The sequence below is a fragment of the Malaya genurostris genome, chromosome 3 (assembly GCF_030247185.1).
Source record: "Malaya genurostris strain Urasoe2022 chromosome 3, Malgen_1.1, whole genome shotgun sequence".
NCBI lineage: Eukaryota > Metazoa > Arthropoda > Insecta > Diptera > Culicidae > Malaya > Malaya genurostris.
In genome coordinates, this window is record NC_080572.1 from 97,563,288 (window position 1) to 97,583,453 (window position 20,166).

General features: G+C 41.0%; 1 protein-coding gene across 2 annotated transcripts in view; it reads right to left on the bottom strand.

Annotated features, from left to right (window-relative positions):
- Positions 1-13,499: 13,499 nt before the first annotated feature.
- The window catches only part of LOC131439227 (E3 ubiquitin-protein ligase SMURF2), a 78,758-nt gene continuing 72,091 nt past the window's right edge, over positions 13,500-20,166 (bottom strand). For both annotated transcript variants that reach the window (XM_058609992.1, XM_058609991.1), the window contains exon 13: positions 13,500-15,377. In XM_058609992.1, the coding sequence (XP_058465975.1) occupies positions 15,093-15,377 (285 nt within the window). In that variant the 3' untranslated portion in view covers positions 13,500-15,092. The remainder of the gene's footprint in view (positions 15,378-20,166) is intronic.

Genomic DNA, 20,166 nt, shown 5'->3' on the forward strand with positions numbered 1-20,166 from the left:
CAGGAACAGTGATCCGAAACCGAAAATCGAGGTAAGTCAATTATGGTCTTTGGTAAAAAAAATAGTGCAAACAGAATTGCGGTTATTTTCTTTATTTCGCAGGGTAATTCAAACGACAGACGCTGCGACAATCCTGAAGAAAAGCCCGGCATATTCGCTACCTACATTTTCTGAGCTCGTAAAATTTTGGGCTAAACTGACATGCTCAACATAACTGTTATTGTTCATAATAATAAAATGTAAGTTTAAAGAAACAAAAGGTTTATAGATATCTTATAGTTCTATTTTTGCCACTTAAATTTAAAGTGCATTAAAATAATACAATATTTTTCAATGCTTTATGAGAATAAATCTACCTAACCTACACGACCTAACTGCAAATGAGAGTTCTCTTTGTTTACTTTATCATTTGATTATTACGGAGCCGTTACCGAAATTCCTTGAAAGTTTCCAATATAAATCGAAAGCTTGTGGTTTCAACATGAAAGTTTTGTGAGTCAAATAGTATGAAAACTACTGCTTACTTTGGACTGCGTAGGACGGTTCGATCGAGCCAAATTCACCGTCGTACGAAGTTAACTATCTACATGATTAGACCGGTTATCCTATACATGCACGAGTCCTAGGCAATGCTTGTGAAGGATCAACGTGCACAGGGTGTTTTTGAACGGAAGGTGTTGCGTCCAAACGGCCAAGGTCAGGCGGTTACGGTGGGCCGGGCATGCTAGAATGTCCGAGAACAACCCGGTTAAAATGATCCTCGATAATAATTCAACCGGTATAAGTAGAAAAACAGGAACATAAGGTCCGCCGTGAGTAGCACTGCTGCAACCGTTCTAGGTACGAGGTTATCGAATCGAGGAAATGACTGGTTTGACGGCGAATGCCACCATTTGGTCGAAGAGAAGAATGCAGCAAGGGCGATGATGCTGCAACACCGCACTAGAGCGAACGAGGAACGATACAGACAGGCGCGGAACAGACAGAACACGCTTTTTCCGGAGGAAAAAGCACCACCAGGAAAACCAAGATTGCGAAGCGATGGAACAGCTGTACCGCGCAAATGATACACGGAAATTCTATGAGAAGGTGAACCGCTCACGTAGAGGCTTTACACCACAGGCCGAAATGTGCAGAGATACCAGTGGTAACCTTCTCACGAACGAACGTGAGGTGATCGACAGGTGGAAGCAGTACTATGACGAGCATCTGAATGGCGCAGCACAAGATACAGAGAACGGTACAGGAATCAATATGGGTGCACGCTCAGCCGACGACAGATTCCCAGCCCCTGATCTGTCGGAGATAATTGAGGAGATCGGCAAGCTGAGGAACAATAAAGCCGCGGGCAATGACCAGTTGTCAGGCGAGCTGCTCAAACATGGAGGAGAGGCACTGGCTAGAGCGCTGCACTGGATGATTTCTAGGATTTGGGAGGAGGAGATTATACCGCAGGAATGGATGGATGGAGTGGTATGTCCCGTCTACAAACAGGGCGATAAGCTCGACTGTTGTAATTACCGCGCAATCACATTCGCGATAAGACAAGTACTCCAGAAGTGTCGTGAATACAACGTACCCACGCATCACCTATTCATTGACTTCAAAGCGGCATACGACACAATCGATCGAGAACAGCTATGGCAGATAATGCACGAATACGGTTTCCCGGATAAACTGACGCGATTGGTCAAAGCAACGATGGATACGTCAAGGTGATGTATTTTCTTGTATCTTGTTCAATATTGCCCTGGAAGGTGTGATTCGAAGAGCGAGGATCGACACGAGTGGCACGATCTTCCGAAAGTCCGTACAACTTTTTGGCTTCGCTGACGATATTGATATTGTGACACGTAACCTTGAGAAGATGACGGAAACCTACATCGGACTGAAAGCTGAAGCTAGGCGTATCGGACTGGCCATAAATGCATCGAAAACAAAATACATGAGAGCAAGGATGGCTTTTATCGCATCAAAGAACGTTCACTGGCAACTCTTCAACGATTGAATCAGTGCCATCAAAGAGAAACGGAAATCATCGCAACAAAAAAAACCTGGCATGGCTCATTTAACATAGAATCGACACCAATGCGAGAGAGAGTTTCTCTCGATGACATTTCTGAGAATCAAAGGTTAGCACGCTGCTGTCTGGATCCTCTCTGAAGCAACAAACGGTCGCCTATTCTCGTTTCGCGATTCGATTCTATGCTGGCAGTTTATAATTGCGATAGAATCATTTTACTATTGCCGCTTATTCTAACTATGTGCATATAACCTTTGTATAAGTTGTGTCTATGAGAATGTCTGTGAATGCTCCACACAAGGGTTTTGGAATATTGCAATCTAGTTTGAGAATCATCAAGTTGAATCATCGATTCGATTTTCTGCGATAATTGTCAACTTGCGATTCTCTCTTTGGAAATTCCACACAGCAACGATGATTACCAGACTGTAAATTTTTTTAAGGGTGTGAAATACTCAGAGTATGATGTGGAGCGAAGAAATGTAGCAAAATTCTCTCAAGGTTCATGCATTAAGAGACTCGAGTTCTTGTAGCATCTTCTACCGGATTGAAAATGTTGTATACAATATAAATAGCAATATAGCAGCTTTTGTCGAATTCTCGGTAATCACCAACACTGCATGAGAGGAAGAGGCTCTAGAGAAGAAACACTATGCCTCCCACCACGAATATTGATAGACGGTTACGATATCGAGGTGGTTGACGAGTTCGTGTATTTGGGCTCACTGGTGACCGCCGATAATGACACCAGCAGAGAAATTCATAGACGTATTTTGGCAGGGAATCGTGCGTACTTTGGACTCAGAAAAACCCTCCGATCGAGAAAAGTACGCCACCGCACTAAATTGACCATCTACAAAACGCTCATTAAATCGGTTGTTCTCTATGGCCACGAGACCTGGACTATGTTGGCAGAGGACCAACGCGCCCTCAGTGTTTTCGAAAGAAAGGTACTGAGGACCATCTATGGCGGAGTGCAGATGGAAGACGGAACGTGGAGACGGCGTATGAATCACGAATTGCAACAGCTGCTATGAGAACCACCTATCGTACGGACAGCTAAAATCGGACGTCTTCGATGGGCTGAGCATGTCATAAGGATGTCGGACGACAACCCAGTGAAAATGGTTCTTGAATCTAATCCGACTGGTACAAGAAGAAGAGGAGCCCAGCGAGCAAGGTGTATCGATCAAGTTGAGGGTGATCTCTGAAGCATCCGTGCCTTGAGTGGCTGGCGACGAGCAGCCATGGACCGAGTTATGTGGAGACGTATGCTTGATACAGCAAAGGACACCCCAGGCCTATAGCTGTTAGGTAAGGTAAGTAAGCTTCATTTTCTTGGTTCATTGTACATTTCCACTCATTCGGTCAATCACGAAGTGCAACTACGGGCGATCTACTTCAGCTCAGCTCAGAATCCAAGTACCGAATTTTCGCATCAGTACCGCATTTCAGGTCCGGAGTTCAGATCTAACATTTAGTTCCAGATTCCCGATCTAAAATTCATATCCTGAATTTGAATCAGGTTGACTAGAATAGATTCGGAATTCAGTTTTAGTACTCATTCACAGAAATCAATCCAAAATTCAGTTCCCAAATCCAGATCCAGTATTTAGCAGATACGCGTCCAAATTAGAGCACGACCTGAGCGTTTGAGGTTTTGTACAACGCAAATGGTCTGCTTTCATTGCTGGCGACTGCTCCGCCCGACGACCGAAATCCAAATGAGAGAAAGACCTGAGCGCTTGACGCTTTATACAAGGTTTGTTGTTACAGAATCGGAAGGTCCTCACCATGACGTCCAGTTCCGTCTAGCGCACTAGAGGAAATGAACGTTTTTAGACCAGTTTATGTTTTATACACCTCCAGTCGTCCAGGTGCGATAAAGGTAACCAAGCGTGATGAATTTTCCCAATTGTTTCCAAAAGTTTCAGAAAACTTTGTTTTTGATTTATTTTTCACTGTTGAAAATTGACTAAAATACGCCTCTGAATTTCTCTTTCGGTTTCATTATCGGCGGTCACCAATTAACCCAATTACATAAACTCGTCAACCACCTTAATATCGTCACCGTTTATTCGCCTACTTGAGCTTTCTGTCCGATACATGTTTTCATCACCTTTTCAAGGTTATGTGTCACAGAGGTACTTTCGGAAGATCGTACCGCTCGTGTCGATCCTCGCTCTTCGAATCACACCTTCCAAAGTAGTATTAAATAAGAGACAAGAGAGTCCATCATCTTGCCGTAGTCATTTCTGAGATTCGAAAGCCTCCCAGATACTTTGACGTAACACACCACTGTATACATTCACCCTTATTCTGAATAACGACGTATCGTTTTGTCGTGAATACGACTTACTTTACTATGGGGTGCCTTTTCAAAATTTACCTTCTGAGAGAGTGATAAGTTTTTGATCGTGAATATCTCTTGTTGTATCTAACAAATCAACATAATTTTTGCTACATGCCATCGGAAATATGATCACAATTTTATGATAAAATTTTCAGTTGTGTGACATAATCTCAAATAATTCAACTTACTTGAAATGTTTGGTATAAACGAGTATGAAAGGGGATAATTCATAACCCTCGTTTGCTTTCTCGTATTTTGAAAGCTCATAGCTCAGTGATCTGTGGAAGGATTTATATAATCTAACTACCATTGATTTGAAATTTTTCAACTTAAACGTGTATAGCAACAGCATTGAAGTATTTCAATAGTACACTATTGAAAAACCTGTCTCGTTTGACCCATGTCAACACCAGCCAATCAGAACGCGTTCTGAGGAAGAGAACAAAATATCTGCTGCTGTACAACAAATCGTTCGAGAAAAATGTTCCGAACAGTGCTTAATATCGTAGTGAGTTCCATAATTTGGCCCTTCTGCAAGGCAGGAATGAATCCCGTAAAACATCCAGATAGTTTCTTTCAATGAAATGCAAATCCGAAATGAAATAATCGAAATTAAAATTCTATATGCTGCTATTTTTATAGCCCTGGACCGCCCATTAGTGAAAAAGCTACAAACGAAATCACGTAATAAGAAACTTCTTAACAAAAATTGGATCAGTTTGGATTCTATCGCCACTGCGAGCAGATGTATTTTGTGTCGTTTGCAAAGCTAGTTTCGCTTCCGACAAGAGCGATTACATCACAGCTGCCTGTCATTTGCATTGGTGAAAAAAAGTACGGGTGTGTAATGTCAGAGACATAACTGGATGTCGTGAATACGAATATGACACGCTTTATTTATGCTTCCGAATTCGAATTGGTAGTTCATCGATTGTTTGAATTGTGCAACTTTCCCCTCTTTCATTACTAGAAATTTAAACGATGCGCCTAGACTAAATTACAGATTAGTTACATTAAACATTCTGAAACGCACTTAAATACTATGAAATAAGCAGTATAGTTCTTTATAATAAAAAAAATGGTGACGATTTGAGTTAGTTCAGCACGCAGACTCTGAATTCTAAACCCATATTCCAGAACTAAGCTCTAAAACATGAAGACGATTTTTCGCCATGACTACCAGAATGGGTTTTATAGAGTACAGTAAAGTAAATTTCCGCATAATTCTTTAGGAGTATTATTATGGTTCTAAAAAGAACCGAATAGAAGAAGTCTGGAATAAAGAACTGGATCCAGAGTTCAAGAACTAAATTTAGAATCAAAAACAGACTCAGAATCCAGTTTCAATTCTAGAATTGCAATTTCGAAACTCAAATTAGTTCCGGAATACAGTTCCAGAATCCAGTTTCAGCACGCAGGCTCTGAATTCTAAACCTATATTGCGGAACTACAATCTGAAAATTGAACTTCTCGTTATGACTACCGAAAACCAAATGATGGCAGGTGCTTTCTCCGTCGCTGCTGGTGATGGCAGTCTGCTCGCCTTGAAACCCAGCAAGCGAATGAAAGTTGCTACCTGAGCGTTTGAGCTTTTAACCACGCAGAAGGCGCTTTCTCCGTCGCTGCTGGTTGATGGTTTAACTCTCGCGATGGCAGTCAGCTCGCCTTGAAGCCCAGCAAGCGAATGAGAGTTGCTACCTGAGCGTTTGAGCTTTTAACCACGCAGAAGGCGCTTTCTCCGTCGCTGCTGGTTGATGGTTTAACTCTCGTGATGGCAGTCTGCTCGCCTTGAAGGCCAGCAAGCGAATGAAAGTTGCTACCTGAGCGTTTGAGGTTTTAACCACGCAAAAGGCGCTCTCTCCGTCGCTGCTGGTTGAAGGTTTAACTCCCACGACGTCTGCTCCCATCGAACGCACGAAAAGAAATGATCGATTTTCACCACGGTTCCCCTTTTATACGCATTCAGTTGAAGATATGTGCCTGACTACCTCAAAATCGTCGTCCTTGCGCGAAAAACCCAAGCGAAAGTAAAGAGTTTTCCGCATTATTTTGAAATATTGAGAAAACTTAATTTTTGAGTTGTTTGTGGTTATCTCACACTGATCAAAATATTATCCTAAATTCCTGATCATATTTTTGATGAAATGGTGAAAGAATTATGTTGCTACCATTAATACAAGTCGAGATATTCACGATTAAGTTCTGCCCATTCTTCCATATGGCTAACTTTGAAAAGGCACCCCATAGTAAAGTAAGTCGTATTCACGACAAAACAACACACAAAATCAGCCGTTCTAATGGCTCTAAAAGTTTTCTAAAGAACTATTAGGATTTGTTGTTCGCAAATCAAAGGTAAATATCCTCAGTTTAGTGCAAATCTATAACAGTTTGGTTAGATTTGTGCACTTTTCGCTGTGTTAAATTCACAGTAATCGAGATCAAGTTTTTGCGAAAAATGTTAAAGAGTTTAATGTCGTAGAGAATTACGCAATTTGGCCTTTCTGAATGCTAGAAACGAATCCCTACATAGTACATAGTTTATTATTGATAGTTTCTTTCAATATATTAGGCCTATTGTATCATTGATCAACCCAGCGAATTGATGTTTTCTTCATTGGAAGATTATAATCGGTTGTAAACGCTACACCTACACAAACCATATCAGTATCGCACCCACGGACAACAGTTCAGCCTGGAATTAGGTGCATCGTTTCAAATTCTAGTAGTGAAAAAGGCGAATGCTTCCATAATACATACAATTGATCAACTAATTGATATTCGGAAGTGTTAAGGAACATGTCAGTTGTTTTCGTATTCACGACATCCAGTTATGTCTCTGACATTACTCACCCGCCTTTTTTTAATCGTATTTCATTCGCATTCCTAATAACGCTAGCAAAATCAAAGCTAGGATTCGACCGAACCATTTTTGATCGAAAAACCAATACGCCGTTATTCAGAATAAGGGCGATTGTTGCTTTGACCAATCGCGTTAGTTTATCTGGAAAACCGTATTCTGGTTTTACAAGGTGAGAGTGAAAAATTTCAAATCACTACAAAAGTGACGACTCTAAAAATTTACTGCTCTGAAGACTATTCTGATTTGCAGATCTTCTTGGATAATACCCCAATAGACTCAAAAAAATATCAGAATGTTTACTACAAACTAGTGACCGAAATTTGTGTTAACTCCACATTCTATAGAAATTAAAATTTTGAAAGGATAAAGGTTGCACGGAATCAAAATGTACATCACAAGAAAATATTCGGTCCAATTCCCCCATTCAACCGACCATCTCCAAACTTTAAGGACCGTTTGGACCTACTATTTGCGTGGATTTGGATTTCTTCCCCCGATTTTACTTCCTTAGGATATTTTCGAATTCATGATGGTACAATACATGTCAATTGGTAGTAGTTTCAGTGCGTTCGGTGAATTGGGTCTTTTATTTATTTATTTATTTATTTATTTACAATCAACAGACACAATTTGGTCCTAATGATAATTCCTAATAATATTCAGAAAATTTTTACGTATTCTGCTTCGTGACACATTAAAATAATACCCAGATGAAACGCGGTTGAACTATCTCTGTACACCAATAATAGAACCGTTTGCGCCATAGTTGGTACGTCGTATAGAAAGTCGAAGAAAAGCACTGTTGCGGAGAGCTCTGAGTCGCACATTAATATTAATTTCGTTGAGCAAAACGGGACAGTCGATCCTATCGTTGAATATAGCTGTCTCAGCTATTGCTGAAAAAACTGAGTCAATATGTGCTGAGCTGAAAGCCGAAATAACAAAAAATAGCCAGCAAATATCTCGCCTGTCTCGCATCGTTTCTACTTCGTCATCGGTGCCAGCGAATCCAGTTTCTCGTCCGGCTGCTAAACGTCGTCGCGAAGAGGTATTTGAGACAAGCAGTTCATTGATGGGTGGGCGGAAACCAGCCGAAAACTGCAATATTGCAACGGTTCCGCTAGCTTCCCCTCTTGCATGGATCTACCTCTCTCGCTTTCATCCCAGCGTTAGTAAAGAGATGGTCGAAAAACTAACGAAAGATGGACTGAATTGCAATGACGAAATTTCGGTCATCCCGCTGGTGAAAAAAGGAATGGACGTCAACACCCTGAACTTAAGTATCGTGATGTTGCACTTAATCCTGACACATGGCCTCAAGGTGTCCTCTTTCGCGAGTTTGAGGACAACCGGAAGCAGGATGTCTGGTGTCCGCCTATCGATGTTTCTCCGCCTACTCCAGATAAGAATGACCGTAGTACGCCTGTGAGTATGGAACAGCAAGGTACACCTGGATCGCCTTTTTCCCTCTTGACAACACCAATGACGTTATGAGATTGCATGGAAATATACCGGGACGCACTGTTATAGGCATTTTGGAAGCTCCTGAACCCCTCACCACAGTCGAGCCATTGCAGCCAGCGTCCTCCAGCCGTCCTGGTCCTGTGTGTGGGTGTGATGAAGGAGTCTTCCAAACATTTCTCCACGGCAAGTATTGTCTTTTTTATTTGCATCCAAGTCCTGATCTTGCTCGCGCTTGTAGATGTCTACCCCTCGTTGGAAACCTCTTGCTGCCCAGCACCATTGATGCGCGTGATTTATCGTTTGAGGTTGGACTGGGACGCAACATAGTTAGCATCATGGAAGCCCCCGATACGTTCCCCACAGTCGAGCCACTGCCGCCAGCGATCGTCAGCCGTCCCGGTCCTGTGTGCGGAAACGAAAAGGGGGTCTTCCAAACCACCACAAATGGCAAGTACTCATCTGCATTGAACGGTTCTAGCACTGATCCGATCCCAGTTTCCAGCCTTCCATCGCAAGTCCGAACCAGTAACTCCAATCTGCAGAATTACTACCAAAACGTCGGTGGTATGAACTCATGTGTCGACGAGTATTTGTTAGCAAGTTCAGACGATTGTTTTGACATTATCGCTCTTACCGAAACTTGGCTCCGAGAAAACACGCTGTCTGTCCAGGGGTTTGGTGCCAGTTACGAAGTTTTTCGAACCGATCGCAGTACTCTTAACAGTCCCAAATCTACCGGAGGCAGGGTGCTCGTTGCGGTACATAGACGTTTCGAAGCGCAGTTGATCGAATCAACGCCTGGTAGTCGTGTCGAGCAATTGTGGATCAGTGTCAAGCTAGCCGAGTTCACACTCTTCCTCTGCGTGGTCTATCTTCCACCTGATCGATGTCGCGATCTTGCTCTAATCAATGCTCACTTAGAGTCCCTTCATGAAATTTTTTCAACTCACGCGCGTCCAATCGACGAAATTTTAATTGTTGGAGACTTCAATTTTCCCGGAATCAAATGGCAAGGAACTTCCGGTGGATTCTTTTTCGCTGATCCGACGCTTTCAACATTCCATGTTGGCATTACGACCTTGCTCGACGGTTATAGTGTGAACTTACTTCGCCAATCGAATCCTGTTGCCAACGAAAACGACCGAATGCTGGATCTATGCTTCTCGAGCAGAGCAGATGTTGCACCTATAATTAGTGCCTCACCGTTTCCTTTGGTCAAATCTGTTCGACATCACCCGCTACTTCATATTGTGCTCAACTCTAATCTTCCACCAGATGGCTACAACACGACCGACATCATCAGCTATAATTTTAATAAAGCTGACTACGCTAAAATGACCGACTTTCTAATACATATTGACTGGGAGGAAATTCTCGACAATGATGATGTCAACGCTGCTGTACAAACGTTCTCTAACGTCATGAGCTACGCGATTGACTTCTTTGTACCAAAACGATCCAAACGGCTGTCCCTGCATCCACCATGGCAGACCACCGTAGTGAGACAACTGAAAACGACTAAAAGAGCCGTCCTAAAACGGTATTCAAAACATGGCGGATACACACTGCGTAATCAATATGTCCAGATCAATCAATTATATAAGAAAACTGTCAAGCGTTGTCATGTCAGCTACTTGAAAAATGTACAACGGAAATTGAAATCCAATCCGAAGTCTTTTTGGAAACACGTGAACGAGCAAAGGAAGGAGTCTGAGTTACCTTCTATAATGAAGTTTGGAGAGTTTACTGTTTCGTGTAAGCGGGAAATCTGCCAGCTTTTTTCGGAAAAATTTTCTCGTGTCTTTACAAACGAAACTTTAAGCCCGCAACAAATTACACTCGCCGCGCTCAACGTTCCAGAATCTAATAATTCTTTAAATCTCATTCATATTGACGAGGATTCGATTCGGACGGCAATCGCTTGCATGAAGTCGTCTACCTCCTCTGGCCCTGACGGTTTACCGGCAGTTATATTGAAAAATTGCTCGACTGGTGTAATTGCTCCCCTTTGTCGACTATTTCGGATGTCACTCTCTAAAGAAGTTTTTCCCAACTTATGGAAATCTTCTTTTATGTTCCCAGTGTATAAGAAAGGTGACAAAAAAGACGTGAACAATTACCGTGGCATCACATCGCTTAGTGCAGTTCCTAAACTGTTTGAAAAGGTTATTCTGGCACCGATTTTCAACCACTGCAAGCAATATATTGTTGACACTCAACATGGTTTTATGCCCAAGCGCTCCACAACCACCAACCTATTGTCATTTATGTGCTACGTGACTGATGGTATGTCAAAAGGCTTACAAACAGACGCTATTTACACCGATCTCTCTGCTGCCTTTGATATAATAAATCACAATATAACAATTGCTAAATTGGAAAGACTTGGATTCGGCTCTAGCATCCTTCGGTGGCTGCAGTCATATCTTGTAGATCGTCGTTTAGCAGTGAAAATCGGCGATCACGTTTCCAATGAGTTTATCGCTTCGTCCGGAATTCCGCAGGGTAGCCATCTCGGGCCTTTAATATTTTTACTGTATTTCAACGACGTCAACTTTACTCTAGAGGGCCCTCGTCTATCGTTTGCCGATGACGTTAAGATCTACTATTACATTCGAAGCCCAGAAGATGCAGGTTTTCTTCAACGACAGTTGTTGAGCTTCGCCGAGTGGTGTAAAGTAAACCGTATGAAATTGAATCCTGACAAATGCTCGACCATCACATTCTCGAAGAAGAAAGAGCCATTTCATTTTGATTACTTTCTGGAAGGATCCCCGATAGTCAGAACGACGTGTGTTAAAGACCTTGGTGTCTTTCTCGATGAGCAACTGACATTCAAGCAACACATCAGCTATATCGTTTCTAAAGCTTCTCGCAACGTAGGATTTGTTATGAGGATGGCTAAACACTTTACAGACGTGCACTGTTTAAAATCTCTGTTTTGCTCGCTTGTTCGTTCATCCTTGGAGTACTGTTCTGTCGTTTGGAACCCTCACTACATAAACGGAGCTCATAGAATCGAATCGATACAACGCAGATTCATTCGCTTCGCCCTACGGCGCTTACCGTGGAACAATCCTCACCAACTACCAAGCTACGAAAGTCGCGGGTTATTAATCGGTCTCGATACACTACAAGTTCGTCGAGATGTGGCACGTGCTTCACTGATAGCGGATGTTTTGACCGATAGGATTGACTGCCCTGCTTTGCTCCGCGAAATTAATATCAACGTCCGACCCCGGGCTCTTCGCAACAGTGCATTTCTTCGACTTCCTTTACGACGAACTAACTACGGTGCTAACAATGCTATTATTGGCTTGCAGAGATCATTCAACCGCGTTTCATCAGGATTTGACTTCAATCTATCACGCAGTAGGATACTTGGAAATTTTTTATATATTACTAGAAATTATCATTAGGACCATATTGTGTCTGTTGATTATACCTAAATAAATAAATAAATAAATCTGCTATTATCAAAGCGCGTGATAATTCTCGTCGCACTTGTAATGTGTCGAGACCCATTAATAACCCACGACTTTCATAACTTGGTAGTTGATGAGGATCGGTCCACGGCAATCGGCGAAGAGCGAAGCGAACAAATCTGCGCTGTATTCCCTCAATTCTATGAGCACCGTTCAGGTAGCATGGGTTCCAAACTGCCGAGCAATATTCGAGAGTTGAACGAACAAGCGAGCAGCGATTTTAGACAGTGTATGTCTGTAAAGTGCTTAGTCATTCTCATTAAGAATCCTAAGCTACGGGAAGCTTTAGCTACAATGTAACAGATGTGATGTTTGAATGTAAGTTGTTCATCGAGATGGACGCCAAGATCCTTAACGCTAGTCGATCTTCCAATCAAGGATTCATCCAGAAAGTATTCGACATGCAATGGCATTTTTCTCCTCGTGAACGTAATGGCCGAGCACTTGTCTGGATTTACAATCATACGGTTAACATTACACCAATCTGCGAAGATTAACAATTGCCGCTGGAGAAAGGCTGCGTCTTCTAAGTTGCGGATGATGTGATAGACCTTGACATCATCAGCAAACGATAAGCGAGGACCTTCCAAGGCAAAATTGACATCATTGAAGTACAGTAAAAATATTAACTGTCCTAGATGACTTCCCTGTGGTATTCCGGATGATGCGAGGAACTCTCCGGAAGTATGATCGTCAATTTTAGCTGCTAAACGACGATTCCTAAGATACGACTGCAACCAACGAAGAATGTTCGAACTGAATCCAAGTCTGTTCAACTTAGCAACCGTGATGTCGTGGTTGATTATATCGAAAGCGGAGGAAAGATCTGTGTAGATAACGTCCGTCTTTCGGCACGAAGCCTTGTGCCACTCTTGTGAGTAATGGTTATTCGGCCCGAAAAGCATAGGACCATTGTGTGAACTTAGAAGTGGAAGTATATGCTTGTGGATCGCTGCCAATTGAGCGCCCCGATTGTCACAAATGGAGTGCTTGGCTTTCCACATAAATAAATTATTTGCCAAATCATGTATTTTTTAAATAAACTTCGACATCTGCATTCTGAAACCATTTTGCTTTGTATATCCCTGCTGATAACTACTTTTTCGTGCTCCTGGAGGAATTTCATTTCACTATTTTTGGGCGGACTTTCCCAACCTGTGGTCACCGAGTGAATCGTTTATTTGATCTGCGGAAACTTTAATTGAAACTACCCAATGGATAGAAAGTAAAGTAATTTGATTCCGCACACTTTTTATTTCGATTCATTTGAAAGTTGCGGGTAATGTGATATGAATTCAAAAGCAAACTATTGGCTAACTGTATAAAATGATTCAATATAATTTACAATAATATTTATATACGTTGTGGTTTTTTCTTACGTTTCTATCGATTATATGCGGACCAACGTAAACTTCTGCTTTGCTGCATTCCACATTCCACAATCACATACAGTTTGATAAATCCTACCTATTTATTTCGAGGAAACGATCTCAACTGAATTCTGATCGCACTAAACCTAGTGACAGGGAACACGAAGTCTCGCATACCAGCGAAGTTGATATAAAAAAAGTCTAACTATTTCGATCCTATTCGTCCATATTATTAGGCTGGAACTAAATGAATTCAACTCAACAGCACGTAAGGGTACTCATATTACTAGCCCACTTTTATTCGCAGTTCGAATTAAATACATTTCTAGCAAATTATGGAAGGTGATTCATGTTTCATATTCGAATACAACTCTTCATTACATATTCAGCACAGCTTGCAAGTTATCCTTTATCAGTAGGTTATCAATAGGTGACTATGATTCTATGTACAAAACGGGGACTGTTTTTTCTCTTAACTTTATCTAGAAAGGATGATGGTTAAAGGTTACTGAAAACGCTAACTCGATTCCCAATATACATACCAATCGGTTCTCTATGTATACATGTAACGCTACTTAACAAATCTTTAACAAAATATCGATGAATCACTCTACCTTTCCATAGGTTAGAACATGCGATAGTGTTCTTGAAAATTGTATAACCTTTTCCTACAATAAATATGTTCATTTTTTTATCTGATCGATAAATTTCTCCTTCTGGATTGGCTTCCAGCTCGGTATTTTGATCTACTAAAGTGTTATACCCTTCGCATTGACAAAACATCGCTTGCTGAACAATAAGACAATATTGTTTATCTACTAGATTATAATCTCATTATATTTTCGTAGTTTTCTGTTGCAATTTAAAATTTCAAAACCGCTAAATATCACTTACTTGGATTAACCGATTATGTTTCATTCGCTACAGAAAAGTCTCGCCAAAAATTCCAAACGTGTTCCGAAAATTTCGCATTGGAATCGATCTCAAAAAACGGTCTATAAAAAGTTGATGAAATAGTTAACTATGTTCGATTTTACTTGATGTATGGATACTTTAAAAATTTGTTGAGCTACCGTGTTCAACTATGTAACAATTGCTAATGAAAAACTGTTGTTGATTCTCTACTTCACTTGGTTTGATTTAAAAACATTTGATTAGTAATTTACTGTTCACTAGCAAGAAAATTGTACGGTTGTTAGAACACTAGATTTTTTTTCAATTGGCTTGTTATCTAAAATTGGATCAAAGTCAGTTCTCCTTCGAAGGCATTTCGAATGAGCTTTGTTCCGATCGTTTCCAAAAAAAGAAATTCAAGGTTGTTGAATTCATTCCCAAGACTGATTACTTCCTCTTGTGCTATGTCGAAAGAGGAAAAATCAGCCAAACATTTCGCTTCCTGTTAGTTTAATATACTGAAAAATTAAAATTCATTATTTATCGCCATCTTATTAGGCGCATGTCGAGTGATTTATTCTACAGAAAACAAAACGACCGAAAATCCACGCGCAGCGATAGACCCCCAAAGGTCATATGTTCCCTACTCGACAGCGAATCCGCACGTCTCTTCAACGGCCTGCGTTAGTTTGTCGTACATCAACTGATACGAGTCGTACATCGGTAGGTCAATCCGGTTGAAGCAAGTATGTGCTTTCGGAAGGTTTTGAAGAGGAGCATCTGCCGTCAGATGAATAGTGAATAACCGCGGACCAACGGCTCCGGTCGAGCCTTGCAAAGCACGGAAACCCTGGAGCGGCACCCGACAGGATCCGGTCACGAACTGGAGCAGCTGAGCACGCATCTCTGGTGAGTAGGATTCCACAATCTGGAAAAAAGGGATTAAGAGAAGAACGAAGAATGACGATACATTATTTGTAATAAATTGTTAGATTCGTTATTTAAAAAAACTTGATATGGAAGTAAAATAAAAAAGAACTGTTTTTAGTCCACCTATCATATTACATATATGTTCGAAAACATCACTAGAAGGTTCTCTCAAGATTTTTTATTCAAACTTGAATAAAATCAAAACCTCTCTTTGGGTATAAACTACCATAACATTTTCAATTTGTAAACGGTTATGTCAAGTTAATATAGATTTAGATATAACAACCCTACACGCACCCTGCTAGGTGGTGGTGTACGCTAGCACGTACGAAGCGTACCGGTTTTGCCTCATTTTGCATGACAGTTTGAAAGTTTTGATGCTCTACGTCCTATAATTTTGGAACCAGATGTCGGATCTGGATGAAATTGCACAGTATCTTTTAAGACACTAAGAGTTTAACTTTGAATCATGATTTGTGAAAATCGGTTTAACCGTTGCTGAGAAATCGAAGTGAGTTCCGTTTTTGTAGCTTTTCTACATTATTACCGGTGCTTTCAGAAAGGGAAACCGGGGACTAATAGTCCCAAAGTAGATTTATATATCGACAAACTAGCAAGGTCTGTCAACTAGATGAATTTACCAGTATAAAAATTCGCACCTCGTTTCGCCATCACTTGTGAAAAAATACTAAGAAACTAATTAATGTTTAAGAAAGTTGGAGGTGAACGATAAAAAAATTTCCTGAAAAAAAACTTTTTGACGATTTTTGAAAAACGATGTTTTTATAAGAATAAATGCGTTAGAGCAATAAAATTTATAGAGAGCTTTTCGAAATTTCGAATCTTCGAGATATATGAGAAACAAAATTGAGAAGATGGATATTTCCTTAGAAATACTCCTTTTTTATGAACTAGTCCGGGTTCTCCATCGCCAAATTCATTTTTTTTTTCAATTCTCATGAATTTCGAATAAATTAGTCTTTGGCATCAAGACTATGCAAAAAGTTATTTTCGAGATATTTGAAAAGAACTAAATCAATGAAAAATCACAGGTTTAACAAGACAGTAACCGCCATATTGAAAAAAAATACCTGCTTTTAGGTAATCAGTCCACGTATAAAAAAATAGGTTATCGTGGTCTTCTTGTTTTCCTCTGGTATAAAAGTTTACCTATGGTATGAAAGATTAACTACACCCAACTATAAAAGTGCATATTTGAAATACAAAGCGTCAGTGAGCAAACTACCACAAAAACATAGTATTCAGTGAGTGTGATTTAATTACAAGAAGATATCATTGTAGTAGAGCTTTTTGTGATAAGGGGAAACCTTGTTCGTCTAAGCGTCGTAAAGTAACAGATAATATGTTTGAACACTTTGCTTCCAAGCAGTGTGCAATCACTGTGAATACTACAATGCATACTACCGACTTATGTCGATTATATTCATATATATTCTGCTGTAGGTGCACAGAGACTAGTTCCCAGCGACAACGAGACGCCAGATTACACAACAGTTCTGCCAACAACATCGGGAAATAATTTAAAAGAAATACCGCTGGCTTCATCGGAATATGATTTAGAAGAAATATCATCAGCGGCTTCACTCGTCTGAACATCCTCCCTCCCAACATAGTGATCTAGCGGATGATTTGAGGAATCAAAATGATGAGGTATCTATTGGATGTACGAATTAGTTCGGTCCGTTTTCAGATGGTTCTGGCTGTTATGAATATTGAACAGTAACAGCTGGTCTCGATAGTTTCAACTGGTTAGAAATCTGTCATTAATATCCAGTTCATATTGCTTGGAGTTTTCTAAGAAAAACTTGTTTTTCACTGTGTTAATTATAAGCAATTTTGTGTAAACTAAGCATCATTAGCGGGAAGTTTTAGTTTTCTGTTTTAATTGGAAGCAAAGTGCAGCTGAAGCGCATCAAATGCTCGTGTATAAACATAAATCGTGCTCGTGTATAGTGATAAATCTCCAACTGATAAGATATTCTCCTGCATGACAACGCTCGACCTCAAGTCGCAAGTCGTGAAAAAAAATTCGAAAACGCTCATATGGGACAGTGGGAAATTTTTCTGCACCCGCCGTATTTTCCTGACATTGCTCCTTCTGATTACTAGTCTTTCCGACTGATTCAGCACGATCTGGCAGGTCATGGGTTTACTTCTTTCGCAGAAAGTGCTTCAAACTTGCATCATCTCAAAATACGACATATTTTACTGAAGATGGAATTCGAAAATTGCCTGAGAAGTGAAGTTTTTTCCACAGGATTCCACACGGTATCTAGGCTGGTACTGTCCGAAGAAAGATAAGATCTCTTAGTGGACCTCAGTCCCTTGTGTAACTTGGGAAGTTCCCCGGTCAATAGAAAAACTATTACCAACATTGTAAAGCATGTCAGAACTCGACTATCGACATCACAAAGAACAGCACTGAGTGAGCACTTACTTACAAGAATAGAAACTTACCACTTGTGGCTGACGGTTATTGTAAGGCTCATTCTAAATCTCCTACATCGATTCTTAAATTAAGACAACAAGAAATGAAGTCTCCCGCGGCAAAGGCATTAAACTACCGCAAATGGATTCATACAAGGTTTATTTAGCGACCCTGCGTATAGGGCGAACGTAAAATAGAATAAGCACGTGTCTCACGCTATTGACCCCTTTGAAGAAAGAAAGAAAAGCAAAGGAATTTTCTTAATTTCGATGGAAGGAGGAAATTTCTACTCGTGATCTAACTCGTCGCAGTTAGGAGTCGCTCGATGAGGACAAGAAGGGAAGGAAAATAGGTGCAAGTGAATAGAAGCCTGTTTTCTTTATTTCTATGTTACTGCGCAGCTAACAAGCCAGGAAAGGAAATAAGATAATCTGGTTTATACGCTAACGCGAGAGTGAAATTAAATATGTAGATAAGATAAAATTTTGTAATTAAAATGGTAGTAGTATTCACGAAGTCTCTTCAGCCTTATTAGTTAAACGAACTAAAAGTAAACACCACACCACTTTCGCATAGGTATGATATAACCTTTTTGTTATCCTCACTAGGCGCTGGTTAGTTATACGGCGGATATGCTGAACAATAGACGTATTACCGGTCTATGTCATTGATAATCAGTCTAACTGTGACAGCACAAATATCTCAAAACGTCAGATATAAGAGATGCATTAACAGTACTTTTGCATGCTTGAGGCATTTCACGTAGATTAGTCGTACCACTCTTAGTTAGTTAGTTTTCTTTATTAAAGAGACTTTCAGCCGGTGGCTGGTTCGTCTCTGCTTAGAAGCTAGGTGGTATAAACAATTAGGTGTGTATAGTACATGTAGTATGTCACTGCTTAAATCAAATCTGTTCAAATAAATGTGTATCCTTGAGGAAGTTTATAAGTGCGGCTAAGGAAGTAGGATCGTTACTCAGAGCTTCTCGGATGTTTTCTGAAATGTTCCATTGCGTTCGGGCGCCTTGATATTGTGGGCAGTGACATATAAAGTGTTCTACTGAGTTATGCTGATTACACACGATGCATGATTTCCGGAAGGGACCCTCGGTCCCCATGTTGTGTGATGCTCTACAGTGTCCTGTTCGTAAGCGGGATAAGATTTTTTGTTGCTTTTTGTCTCCGACGTCTTCCCAACGCTCGACATCGTTTTTAATTTTCCGTATGAAAAGGGTTCTGTTTTTCCACCAGTCGGTGGCCCATGTTGATCTGAGCTCAGATGATATCCAACGTTTTAGGTCTTTACCTGGGACTTCGTTAGTATAAAAGGGGGCCTTTCTTCCTGAGGCAGCTAGACGGTCGGCCTCTTCATTTCCGCGGATTTTGCAGTGTCCTGGGACCCATATGAATACTGTGTTGGCTGGAGTCAGAGACTGGATATCCTGTATCCATGGATGATTGCAAGTGTATGAGGAGAGAGCACTGACAACGCTTGCCGAGTCTGTGAAAATAGCGATCGGTTTTGAATCTGGCGCGGGCGTGGTTGCAGCGATAAGGGCCGCGGCTGCTTCTGAGGAGAAAACGGAACATTGATCTGGAAGACGGAAAGATGAACCGGTAACAAGGTCTGTGATACCGATTCCAACTCGATCATTAGCTTTTGAGCCGTCCGAGAAACGAACGTGGTAATTTTTGTAGCTAGTTTGTTGTAGTTCCGTGACTGCTTTATTGACCGCAGAGGGGTTAGCGCCTGCTTTAAAATTGTTCTTAATGGTGAGGTCGATCTTTATGCGGGGTGCGTTCCAGTCTCTGGCTCCATTCCAGTGGAATTCAGCCACCGGGGGGAGCTCTTGATTGGTGTCTCTTGATAGAAGTCGATTCGCCTCGTCGAGGAGAAAGACTCTGTCGCAGTTTGAGGTAGTTCTTTCTAGGAAGCACACGGCTCTTTTGCTGATGGTTTCTGTTACTCGGAGAGAGAAGGGAAGTCTGCCACTTTCGATGCAGGCTGCCGTACAAGGAGTGGAAGGTAGTAGTTCGGATGTTATGTTGATTGCTTTGTTGTACACCGGTGATAGAATTGATATGAGAGAGTCCGTCGATATAGCCGTCAGCTCGATACCGTACATCAGTTTACTATCTACGATTGCATCTGCGATGCGGAATCTGACATCGCGATTGTTCGATTGGTGTCGGTTGCACAGTGCTCGTAGCAGATTCAACCTTGTCTTACACGCCTGTTTTACCTCTTTAAAGTGGTCGTTAAAGGTTAATCTACGATCAATTCTTATACCGAGGACGCGTGTTGAAGATTTGTTCGGGATTGCAATTTTGTTGGCTAT